Source organism: Elgaria multicarinata, chromosome 3 (genome assembly GCF_023053635.1).
Source record: "Elgaria multicarinata webbii isolate HBS135686 ecotype San Diego chromosome 3, rElgMul1.1.pri, whole genome shotgun sequence".
NCBI classification, from domain to species: Eukaryota; Metazoa; Chordata; class Lepidosauria; order Squamata; family Anguidae; genus Elgaria; species Elgaria multicarinata.
In genome coordinates, this window is record NC_086173.1 from 145,608,159 (window position 1) to 145,621,601 (window position 13,443).

General features: G+C 42.6%; 1 protein-coding gene across 1 annotated transcript; it reads right to left on the reverse strand.

Annotated features, from left to right (window-relative positions):
* Nucleotides 1-2,052: 2,052 nt before the first annotated feature.
* On the reverse strand, nt 2,053-5,394 carry LOC134395486 (olfactory receptor 2M5-like). Its single transcript, XM_063121648.1, has 3 exons — nt 5,380-5,394; nt 3,569-3,643; nt 2,053-3,003 (listed from the first exon to the last, which is right to left on the reverse strand). The coding sequence occupies exons 1-3, from the start codon at nt 5,392-5,394 to the stop codon at nt 2,053-2,055; spliced, it is 1,041 nt and encodes a 346-aa protein (XP_062977718.1).
* Between the last annotated feature and the right edge of the window lie 8,049 nt (nt 5,395-13,443).

Genomic DNA, 13,443 nt, shown 5'->3' on the forward strand with positions numbered 1-13,443 from the left:
GGCACATATTGCCAGGTTTGCCACTGTATCCTGATGGAATCCATCCAAGAGCTCTCTAGGGACTCAAATATGAAATTGCTGATTTTCTAACAAAAATATCTAACATGTCCCAAAGATCGCCCTCTGTACCAGAGGAATGGAAAGAGGCTAATGTAATGGCCGTTTTAAAAGAAATGCATCCAAGGGCCTTGCTAGACCTACCTGTTAATCCGGTGGGGAGTAGGGGCAAGCCTGCGTTGCAGCTAGCGCGGGCCATCGCCTCAGTCTACACGTGACACACGACGGGGTAAGGGAAAGCACCATCGCGCGGCCATTTTTAAAACAACTTAAAGGGGCCATGTGAGCAGGAGTGCACCAACGACAAGGTAGGTCTTTTTTTTAAAAAAGGGTTCCCCGCTCCCCCTGCCCCTGATTCCCCCCCACAATGTCTGATGGCCCCCGCCTGCCCGCCATGTCTGATCCCCCCCTGTCCCCTGCTTGCTCACTTGCCCACCCCCACCCCACTCGTCATGTCTGATGCCTCCTCTGCCCCCCGCTTGCTCGCTCGCCCGCCCGCCCCCACTCGCCATGTCCGATGCCCCCTCTGCCCCCCCGGCTGTGATCTCTGATCCCCCCCAGCCGCGATCTCTCCACCCTGGCTGCGCTCTTCCCCCCCTGGCCCCCATCTCTCCCTCCTTGCGATTCCCCCCCGGCCCGATTTAAAAAATATAGGAGCGCTGTGCCCAGTTCGCAGTTTTCCCCGGCTACTCGCGAGTAAGCGCATAGCTGGAAAAAGCCGCGGAACTGGCTAGACCTTCCACAGCCCCGGACTCAACCTGGGGCTGCGGAAATACCGGGCCACAACCAGTGCAGGTTATCCTGGGTCAAGGGAGGGTTTAACCCGGGCTGACCCCAGGATCCCCTGGGCGTCATCTGGATGCACAGGGGTGAGCCCAGGTATCAGCCCAGGCTAAACCCTTGTCTAGCAACGGCCCAAGTGATCCAGGAAACTATTCTCCAGTTTAGCTCCATCCGACAAGCGTTTTACTACACGCTCATGACTGGGCACTCACAAATTACTCACATGATGTCATCTGCGTCTCGCCCATCTTCCACCCCTCATGGCCATTATTGCGCCACACACACAAAAAAACCTCATTAAGTCGGGTTGCTGCTCTTTCCTACCAGACTGAATGGGTCTAATTACTTCCTGTTTTCAGGAAGCGACATGGGAGTGGCGACAGAAGAAGTGATGGGAGCTGCACATTTTTGACTAGATGTGATGAAGCTTGTAATGTCTATTGCTGGTAAATTGGTATAAAGCATTATTAAAGATAAAATCATTGAGCATTGAAGAGAACAATTCTTGCTGAATAAGAATTAACATGGCTATATGCTTCCTCCAGTATTACAGGCAATGTGCCTCTGAAAAGCAGTTGCTGTGGAATATGGGCAGTGTACTGTCCTGCTTGTGAAATTTCAAGAGCCGTCTGGTTCGAATGACAATCCCCACCCCCACCCCCAGCTGCTCTTTCCACTGGCATCAACGACAGTGGGGTATAAATACGATAAATAAATAAATCCCTTCTGACTCAAATAGCAGCTTTGGTGAGGGGATTTTTGTCCAACCGCAGTGTGTGTGGGAGAGAAGGAATATATTTCCTCCTCCCTGCCCTCTATGGTCCCAATCCTGCAGTCCTTTAGTTGCATTCCTGTAATTCACAGCATGTCACAATCTTGAGTCACTGGAATCTGTGAGGCTTCCATGTTAGTGAACATTCCTCCAATCAGAGGGTAACGACCAGACCATTCCAAGGGCTAGGAACATTTTTATATTTCAATAAGCAACTTATTTCTAACTCAGTTTGATTTGAGGCAACTGGAGCTTGACTGGCTCTGGATTCAACATATCCATTACAGTTTTGAATGAAAAACAACCATAGAACTAAAATATGCTCAAGCAATTTCCCCCTTTTCTTTCTCTAGTCATAACTTCCTTTCATCTGGATTTATCCTGATGGACCAGGCTTTTTTTCAAAAAGAGGATACTTAATCATGTTTCTTCATATAAAATCATTTGTGTAACATGTGTCTTCCAAAGAGTTTTCTGAGTGCTGCTAATACATCCCGGTTCCTCAGGCTATATATAAAAGGGTTCATCATGGCAGGTACAATTGTAGTAAACAATGTATTAATCATGGCCTTCTGTGGTGAATAAGTGGATACAGGTGTCATATACACCAAAATGGCTGCCCCATAGAAGAGCCCCACCACACACAAATGGGACAAGCAGGTCCCTAAGGCCTTGTGGCTTCTCTCAGAGGAGCGTTTTCTCAGGATCTGCAAGAGGATGGCCAGGTAGGAAAAAAAAATGACTGAGAGAGGGAGGAGAAATACTAGAAAATCCCCAAGATAAGTTGTTTTTTCAAATGCAGAAGTGTCCGAGCAGGACAACTGTACAAGGGCTGGATAATCACACACGTAATGATCAATTACATTGGACTTGCAGTAGGGAAGAGGCAGTACATACAGGGAACATGTCAACGCCTGTACAGAAGACCAAAACCAGACTCCCACTGACATCCCATAACAGATTTCTCTCCTCATGAGGACTGGATATTGCAGAGGCCTGCAAATAGCCACGTACCGGTCATAAGACATGGTAGCCAGAATGAGGCATTCTGCTCCTCCCAGGGCCAGAGTGACAGAAATCTGGACGACACAACCATAGAGGGAAATGCCATACGCCTGGGTTGCAAAATTCACCGTCATTTGGGGAACAATGGAGAGGATTTGGCAGAGGTCCATGAAGGCTAACTGGCTGAGGAAAAAGTACATTGGGGTCTTAAGGCCAGGGTCAGTTTTAATGAGAACGAGAAGGAGGTTGTTCCCAATCAGAGCAACACAGGACATGAAGAGAATTACAACCAGAAAGGTGGTGGGTGACTTCTGATGCTGAAGCCCAGCAAGAACAAACTTCGTCCATGACGTTGTATTCTCCCCTCCCATTCCTCCTTCCTGCGCCTGGATTTTAAGTAAAGAGAACACAAGAGAGGATTGTGGAAAATGCTGTGACATGAAATTATTAAATCCACCATTAATTGTGGATGCTTCCAGGAAGGCCTTTATTGTGCGATCATCCTATTTCATTCATATAATTTTACAGGGGTCTCAGGCAACATCCAATGTGTAACTCCCCTTTGTGTTTTGCCACCACTTCTATCTTTCTCATTAGAACAAAATCATTCACAAGGAAGAGATGGGGTGATGGCACAATACATTTTGACTGGTAGCACTAGGAGCCCTCCATCTGGAAGTACCCAATATGAAACACAAACTAGAGTTTTAATATTTCTGTCGGTCAGATCCAGACCCATGACACGTCTACACCAAGCAGGATATAACACTATGAAAGGGGTATGAAAGCGGTATGAAAGCAGTATATGGCATATATCATAGGCCCCAACAGTTGTTAGTGCACTTCAATACTGCTATAAAGCAGTAGTGTAGATCCTGCCCCAGCAAACCCGTTTAAATTGATTTAAAAGACGTAAAATGCTGAGGTTAAATCCATCCGCTGCAGTCTTACTGTGCTAACAGCAGTGTGGTGGTTTAAGTATCCAGGAAGCTGTTCAAACCCTTCAAGCACAGGTTTCAGTGACAACTACCAGGAGTTAACAACAAACAGAGTGCTTATCTGAGGAACGATGTCTCTGAGCACTACCAATTTAAACAGGCATCGGGCAGCTATTCTGCCTTTCCTTCTTTAGAGGTTCATCAGACGAGCGTTTTATTGCATGCTTGCTACTGCCCACTTACGGATGTATGTGCGTCCTTCATACGACATTATCCACCTCCTGTGCGCCTCCTGCTCCTTCCATTTGTTTTTCCATCACAAAATAGACCTCTTTTAATCCGACATTTTTTAAAAATGGAATGTGCCGCGATCTGCTGTGTGCAGGAAAAGCGGCATGATCAAAACAGCCCCTGAATGGTCCACGTAGTGAAATATCCTGCTTGGTGTAGATGAACCCATACAGCCCCTTTATCAAAAGGTAAAATCCTGACCATCAGCCTTTCAGAAGAGAGATGTGGAGCTGGATTTATTAACCCTTTTGTCTTCCATCAAACCAATGGCCCTGATTTTGGCTTTTTAAAACAATTCCCAGTGTAGCTTTAGTTCTGACAGCCCAACCTATCTTACAGGGTTGTCGTTGTGAGGATAAAATGGGGAGGAGGAGGAGGATGTACACCACCTTGGGTTCATTGGAGGAAAAAAAGGCAGGATATAAATACAGTAATAAATAAAATTAAAATGTTACATTGCTTCTGTGCATGTGGTCTCCCAGGTTCAGCCTTCCCTGTGCTGGTTGCGTATAATGGGAGTTGTAGTCTCACACATCTAGAGAGCACCAGATTGGGAAAGGCTGCCCTAGCTGGATAAGGCTAGTTGATCATTGTTGAGGTTATATCCATAGTTGCATTGTAGAAAAATGAAGCTGCTTTTTTTTTTTTACTTACGAAGTGGATTTCTTTTGGGTCAACATCTGCTGCTCTGACTAATGTTGCTACTCATTTGATTGATTGAATGATTATCTGGATTCACACCCTGAATTTATTTCAATAAAATTCCGAAGGTTACAGATTACAGAATTTTAAAGCACAATAAAACAAAATTTAAAACCTACAAAAATATATTAAAAACGGAACTTTGGAAGTCTGATACCCTGAAAACATGCAATAAATATATAATGCTTAGGTTTCAAAGATTCTGCAAAGCTCTGACTGGCACCCTGCAGGAATGCCACGCTCTGTGAAAGCTCAAAGAAAGTTATGAGAAGAAATATTCCAGACGTAGAAAGTCTGTCTTTGTCATGTATCCTCAGATCAGCAATGTTTTTGTTTTTCATGAATGGGGCATTGGAACTGTACAGTTCTGAACATTGAAAAACAATTGATTCTGCAGTGGGAACTATTTGAAAACAACTACACCAGATTTGGTCATCACACTCACATTACAAATTGCCACACAGGCAAAAGGCCCATTCAGAAGACATCTTAAAACATGGCTTTAACCATGGTGGTTAAGCCAGAATGCCAGGCTGTGTTCAGAAGAAACCTTAAACCATGGCTTTAACCATGGTGAATAAGGCTTTTTGTGTGTGTGCTTTATTCACCATGGTTAAAGCCATGGTTTAAGGTGTCTTCTGAATGAGGCCAAAGCGTGGCTGTGAACTATGTACATAATGCCAACCATTTCAATACATTTGCTTCTCCCTTTGTGCTTTCCTATTTGTAAGTCTCTCGCAAAAACAAAACAAAAACAAAACAAAAAAAGTCAGAAAATTATGCTTCCAGGAAATGACGATTTCTTAAAAAAAAAACTTAAGGGTTACGTACCTGTGTTTCTTGCATGTGTTTACCACAGAATATACAATCTGCAAATACTCAGAAAAAACTGTTGATGCTCCTGATTTAAATACATCTCTTCTCCTTCATGACCTCTGTGGTAGTTGCCCTAAATAATTCACTGTGATTGAATTAAAAATAAAAAGGGTTGCTTGCAACTTCTTTGCTAATGCATAAATGCATTGTTCTGCTCCTTAAAACAGAGAATTAATAAGATTTTAGGTTACATTTGGAAAAACCAACATGTTACATGATAATTAAAAACAGCATGATTAATATTCTTGGTTGTAGGGTATCAAGTGTTTTCTTGTTCCTTTTTTTCCCCACAGACAAAGGTCTTTCATTTGAAGTCACTTGCAAACTCAGTTCAGACACTTGGAACACTTAACTCATTTTAAAACGATATTTCCTAATCTATATCTACAGTTATCACTGAGAAATATTTACTCAGTCCCGCTACTTGTAAAGGAAGAAAAGAATGTGCCTTGTAATCTTGAAACAGCTATACCTTACTCTCTCATTACCCAGGTATTCCAGTGTTTAAAACCTCCAAGGAGAATTTTTCAGCATTCTCTTTAGACACTTCAAGTCCAAGACTTTAATTAGGTACAGTTACAAAAGTTGCTTTTCAAATCTGGAACCTGTTCTCACTTTGTTGCATTGGAACTTTTGCTAATGTAAATTTCTGTCCAGAAATTTCGGGACAGAAGGACTAATTCACTTGAACAAACACTAGTTCTATCGCTATGCTTTCTGAATATCCTAGATACAGGAGTGGGAATGGGAATTTGAGGTGAGCAGTGGAAGGTGATAGGTGATGGTATTTAATAGGGCTGTGCAAATCTGTGGCTCAAATTCGAAAAACCGAATCTCGACAGCCATTCCATGATGTAGCAGCCATTTTATGATGGATCCACCATTTTAATTCACAACCCTAGGCCTCCATACAGAAGGAACAACCTACAACTCCCAGCATGCAGTTGCAGGGCACTTGTGGACACCACCAGGGGCTGGAGTATACTGGATCACATCAGGGAGTGGGTGATCATGGTGGCGGGCAACTGATTGCAGCGATGAGCGAGCGATCATGTTTGTGAGCGAGCGATCACGGCAGTGGGGAGGTCACAAGTGCCCACTGTCCCGGGCTTCACAAGGTTCAGCCCTACCAGGCAGTGCATGCTGGGAGTTGTAGGCTGTTTCTTCTGTATGGAGGCCTAGGGCTGTAAATTAAAATGGCGGTTCCATCATAAAATGGCAGATCTGTCATGAAATGGCTGCTGGGGTTCGATTTTTTGAATCCGAGGCACAGATTCGCACCGCCCTAGTAAATATTAATAAAGTTGTGGCCTGTAATGCTCCAAGACTCTTGTCCACTCCTTTCTTGCTGGTTACTATGAATTCTATTTTCTTTAGTGCTGGGTGAATGGGGCATTTGAAAATGCTCCACTTTGTTGTTCACTAAATGGATAGGAACATCTAACATGGGTTCCTTCCATAAATATAGACTTAATTCTAAACTACTGGGTTATCTTACAAGTGTAGCACAATAGACTTTTATCTCATTTGCTCAATGGATAGTCCAGCCTTGGCCATAAGCATAGAGTGCTTATGGCCAACCGAATTTGCCCGGATTTGTCTGGGTTTTTGGCGACAAATCCGGGAGTGGGAGGGGAAATCAGATTTTTCCAAAGAGCAGCTCTAATGGGAATTAACAAAAATGTTTATAACTCTGTCATTTTTTAGGATAAAGACATGAAACTTGGCATGATGGTAGCTCTTAGGAAGGGATTTAGTCACACCAAATTTGAAACAGATCCGTTCATCCATTGATTTTTTAGGAATTTTTTTTAAATTGAGGTTTTAAAATTATTATTTTTAAAATTGTCATTTTTAAAGATAAAGAGCTGAAAGTTGGCACCATGATAGCTTTTAGGTAGAGCTTTAGCCATACCAAATTTGAAACAGATCTGTTCATTAAATGATTTTTAGGATTTTTTAAAAAAAATTTAGGATTTAATTTTTTAAAAATGTTATTTTTAAAGATAAAGAGATGAAACTTGGCACCTTGATTGCTCTTAACAAGGACTTTAGCTATGTCAAGTTTGAAACAGATCTGCCCATCCATTGAGTTTTAGGATTTTTTAAAAAAAGTTTGAGGTTTTAAAATTATTTTTTAAATGAAATTTTAAAGATAAAGGGCTGAAAGTTGGCACTATGATAGCTCTTAAGGAGAGATTTAGCCATGCCAAGTTTGAATCAGATCTGTTCATCCATTTTTTTAAGGATTTTTTTTAAAGTTCAAAGTTTTAAAATTATTGTGTTTTAAAACTGCTGGAGCCATGTCCTTCAAACTCAGGTAGTCAAACCTCCTCTTTGGGGTATTGCATATTGAGCAGTTTCAGCCCTTGGCATTAAGGGGATCTCCAGTCTTTAGGTAAGAAGTCCTGGGCAAGCAGGGCACCTTTCCTTTTGCAGATTTGGTGTGCAGTCAGGTACCTGGAGTTCAGCAGAGGCAAGGCATCCACAAATCAAAATGTGGGAAAGGAGAGGTCAGTCAAAGCCGCCCACAGGGCAGAACGGAATGGGCCAGAGGCCTTTTCCTCAAATTTCCACATTATGGGCGATGAAGGGTCATCTTTAGAGAAAAACTCTCACAGCCAACAGTAGGGTGCCAGTCGAGAGAGAGGCTCTCTTCTTTGCGGATGCCCTGTTGCTGCAAATGTTGGAATCTGGCATATCATTGCTTTGCTTCACTACCACTTCCCTTCCACTTCACTTTGTACACTTGTGAGCTAGGCTCTGACTGCACTGCTGGGATGCAATGCAGAACATTTGAAATGCATACCAGAGAAAAATAGATAGATTTGTGGCTTTGGCTGGCTGGCATATCTCTTAGAGACAGAGTTAGACTGAAGCCACAACTCAGAGATGGCTGTAGCTGAGCCCTGAGAGGCTGCTGTACCACACAGAGCCTTTTAAAGAGTGTCTCAGAGTCTAGTTTTGGTGCAGGCAGAGGCGGCTGGTGGTGGAGTTTTTTAAAAAAAACAAGTGTCACCGGATGCAACCAAACCATAAGCTATTGCCCTACCCCCAGCCACAGGGTACAAGTGCACAGCCGGGCTGGAGTGTTGGGAGACTTTGGCAGAGAGAGAGGGGGTGGGGGATTATTTGAGGCTGGAAATGTTGGCAGGCTGGAATAAGGCAGAGAGAGGCTGAAGGCAACCCAGATATACCTGTAGCTTGGCCCTGAGGCTGGCTTGCCACGCAGAGTGTTTTAAGAGTGCATCAAAGTTGTGCAAGAGGAGAGGAGTTGGAGGCGGCTGGTGGCAGAGGTTTTTAAAGTATTGGGCAAATGGTGGGATATAATAATAATAATAATAATAATAATAATAATAATAATAATACTGTAAGAGTCACCAGACATGACCAAGGCCACAGCTAGACCTAAGGTTTATCCTGGGATCATCCAGGGTTCGCCTCTGCCTGAGCACTAGATCCCCTGTGTGTCACCTAGATGAACAGGTTTGACCCCTGGACGATCTGGAGATAAACCTTAGGTCTAGCTATGGCCCAAGTAATAACCTGCAATAAGCAATATCCCAAGCCACAAGTGTGCAGCCTAGCTGGACCATTGGGAGACTTTGGGGGGGGGAGGGGGGAGAGAGAGAGAGAGGCTGGAGGCTTTGGTTTGTCTGCAATGACTTAGAGTGAGAGACAACAGAGGCTGCACGGACAACCCAGAGACATCTATTGTAACTTAGCCCCATGGTGCTGGCATGAAACGCAGGGCATTAGGAAGAGAGTCTCAGAGTCGCATATTTGTGAAGGAAGTAGACAGGAGTTCAACGTCTGGATGTGCGAAGTGGTGCCAACACACAAGCCTTGAGAAGCTAATGTATATAAGTGAGAAGTGTGAATGGGCAAAGTAGTGTTCACTGCCACAACACCCACCCTAATGTTAGAGTAGAGAAACTTGTGACAATTATACACAAGCTTTTTTAAAAAATTGAAATTAAAAAAAGCCAGCCATCCGGCCGGCCAGTGGCAAGCCCTGTTAACAACAACAGCAGCTTGCAATGAGTGAAGATACAGTCAGAAAAGATATTTGAGGGAAGGGGAGAATGTAACACAGAGTATAGCAAAAGCTTCAAAGTACAGCAAAACCTACAAAAGTAGGAGTGAGTGAAGTTAATTTCAGATACGTTGAATCTCTCACTTGTTCTTTATTTTAGTGATTTTAACATTAAGATGTTATGTAGAACAGATTTGTCTTAAATGTGTGCTGTAAAATCAGACATGTGACCAAGGCTATGTTCGGGTGGGCACGCCCCCTTGGTGCTGGACACGCCCCCTTGGGGCCGACCATGTTGTCCTCCTTTTTGGTTTCCAAAATATGGTCACCCTACATAAGCATGACGTGGCTAGGGACCAATTTCTATGACATAGCAATATGGATTGAGTAGATCCTTTCCACTAACTCTGTTGGTGGTGTGCACATTCTGCTGTGTTGGAACCATAGAAAGAAGCCATTAAGGGCCCAATCCTATGCATGCAGGCCCAGCGCTGCCGTAGAGGCAACTCAAGCGGTGGCTTAGAGTGCCAAACAAACGAGGGCGCCGAACAGCGCACCTGGAAGCTGCTCTCCTAGAGCAGCTTCCGGGTGCGCTGTTCCAAAGCCGCTGCCCTGGCCACCGCCCAACCCCAGCGTCCTGGCAGAGCCAGGACGCTGGGGTTGGAGGCAGAGGCTTCAGTATGGCGCGCCAGGAAGCCACTTCTGGGCGCGCCGCTTCGAAGCCTCACCCCGCCCCCCAACCCCAGCATCCTGGCTTCAAAGCCGGGAGCGTGAGCGAGTGAGTGAGTGAGCGAGTGAGGGTGGGTGGGTGGGAGCGAGCGAGGGGGGGCGGGAGTGAGCAAGTGAGGGAGCAAGGGGGCGGGAGCGAGCGAGGGGTGGTGGGAGCGAGCAAGTGAGGGAGCAAGGGGGCGGGAGCGAGTGAGTGAGCGAGAGGGGGGTTGGGCGGAGGCTTCAGAACGCGCCTGCCTAGGGCGCAATATAGTCTGGTGCCGGCCCTGTATGCATGTGTAGTCAGAAATCATTCTTACAACTTCCAGCATTTCACAGGCTGACTTGTTTCTGTTAAGTTTAAGAACCATAGAGAATGAAGAACCTGCCCCATTGTGCATTGTGTAGGGAACAGGGGTTCTTTTGGGGTAGATTTACACTAGTAGTTTAGAGTGGTAATGAAGTGCACAATCCACATTCCACATACTGCTTTCATAGTGCTATATCCTGCTTTTTATTCCACATTCATAATGATTTGACACAAGGTGTAGATCTGGCCTCAGGCTGTTCTCTATGGAGCTGCCAGCAATGAAAATTTGAAAAGTGCTGACACTTTGTTTTTCTATAAGAAAAATAATACTGGCCAACAAAGCGATAGCATCTCCAAACTGTGAGTGGTTATAGGAACTTTTCACTTTTAAAACTTCATCTTAATTAAAATCTTGGACTTAGAGCCAAATTCCCTAATGGTGGAGATGTCTGAGACGTTCTCCATGGAGATATGAAACACTGGATTTGATGTGGAAGTGAAGAGGGTGCAGGTGCTAATGTGAATGTTTCAAAATTGAAAATCCCATTTTCCCCCCAGCTCTACAAAATGGTCAATGGAGCTAAGTCAAGAGTTCAGTGTGATGGCTGTAGATGTTGTACATTAGAAAATGTTCCTTTTGCAGACTAGCTCAGGGAGTATGATTTTTTTGTCTCCAAGTTAATCCAGGTCAAAGTGTTTGTGGTTCAGAATTTTAAAAATCAGAACTGTGAAAAAGAATCTAGAAACACTTGTTAGTCTACAGCCATGAATAAGAGATCATGGCATTTTCTTGTTTTTGACTTTTCAAAAAATCAGTCTGTTTCATTGATTCAGAATGAGTGTTCTCTCCTTTTTGAGAAATGTAGGGCACACATTTTTGCCACAGAAGAACAGATGTAAGTAACCTGTTTCACCTGAACGTCAATTTGGGGAAGCAAAGAAAGAAGTGATGAATAAGATTTAATTAAATCAGTTGGAGCATCAAAACGTTTCAACTGAACATTAGCAATTAAGTTTCTTTTTTAAAAAAAACCCTAAAGCATTTTTCTACTTCCTGATTTAAATGCATGCAGTCAACACAGGTATGTAATTCCGAAGTTTTGTTGAGGTCATGATTTTTTTTTTGTATTGTTATGTTCTGTGATGTTGTGCTCTAATGTAACCCATTTTCATATACACAAAAATCTTTACAAGCAAGTTGTAGACAGGCAAATGCACTCAATGAAAGAAAATGAATGTACTTCTATTTCTTTATTTTACTTAATTTACATCCCACCTCACAATCCAGGTATTATTATTATTATTATTATTATTATTATTATTATTATTATTATTTCCAAGACAGCTAATGAACAAAAATATACATTTTAAAAACAAGATTTCCTGTTAGGGGTGAACCATACACCATATACATCATGTTTATCACTGCACTCTCCCTGTGTAGTACTCTAAAATGTCCATGAGATGAGCAAATCTCTTTGATATAATTTGCTGCAGTACCAATTTTTCTCCAGCTCTTAACTGATTCCATCTTCACATTCATTGAGAGTAAAACTTCGCTTTTGTTTGGATACATTGAAGACTCAGTACTACAGCTTGTCTTTAGTGCTCAGTTATTTCACACAGGAATTTTGATGAATAGAATATTCTGTCTCATACTTAATCTAAGACAAATTCACATAGGCCATTGCTAGACCAAGCCTATATCCCAGGATCATCCCTATGCATTCAAATGACACACAGGGGATCCAGGGAGCAGGCAGGGACGACCCCTCCATTCGCCTGGGATAATCCTTAGATCTTGCTAAGGCCACAGTTTGTAACTTAAATGTAGCATCACACTTATATAGATCTCTAATACCCTAAATTATCATCTATAGAATTTTTGCAGGCTCCTCCACTTTAGAATTAGTAAATTAGAATGACTTAGAGGAAAATGTATAGATTTGGAGTATGTAAGAACCTGTTTTTTGTTTGTTTGTTTGTTTTTTAGGAAGTTATGTATTTTTATGTTAAGATAATAACAAAAACATTTATTTAAGGAGGCTTCCTTCTAATGGTAGTGCAGTCCATTAAAATTATATTTTTAATTCATCCGGTAACAAAACCTTCTCTAAAACAGAAGTTTTGGAAATTTCCCCCCTCCCCCCATGTATTTTTAAGATTTGGTAATAAAAATATTAAAAGACTAGTGAAAGCAAATTCATGTATCATTGGGTGCTTCCAGACTAGATCCCTTTTGCACAATTGAAGGAAGCAGCACCATTACACAATGAAGTGAAAGTGAAATTACAACTTTGTTTCTATAACACACCTCAAGCATGGTGCTTTATCACAATTGCAAGTTTGCAATGCTCTATCCCACAGCAAGGCAAAAGTTAGCAGGCAGTACAGCACTAGAACCTTACCTTACATGTGTTCAGTACAGATGGGGGAGACATTTATTGAGTTCGCCTTTTAATGTGAACCTACCTAACTCATATTTTCTGATTCAATGTGTGAAATATTTCAACATTTGTCCTTTTCCCAAATGTTGTGATGCAGTTCATCAATCAGATAATGTTGACTATCCACTTTGTTCTCTCTCCATTTCTAATTTTTCTAATAGAAATGAAGAAACTGACAAACCCATCCAGAAATTGACACCCCAGGAGTAGCACATACATAGATGTATCAGCAGAAATGCACAAAAATGCATTATATTAGATTGCTCACAAAAAAAGATATATAAATTGCATTCACATGAAAATGTCTACAAATTTTCATGTGAACCTTATAACACACGTGCACTGGCTCCAGCCAATGATGCAGAAACAAGATGGAATAAATTTAAGATTGGAAAAATCACAAATGGAGAGAAACCGCCAGATCCATTCATCCCAACTGTTCAGTGATGGCATTTACTCCCACGAAAGTGAGTTTATCCTTTAATAAATTCCTGAAATTAGTGGTGCCCTTAGGGTTG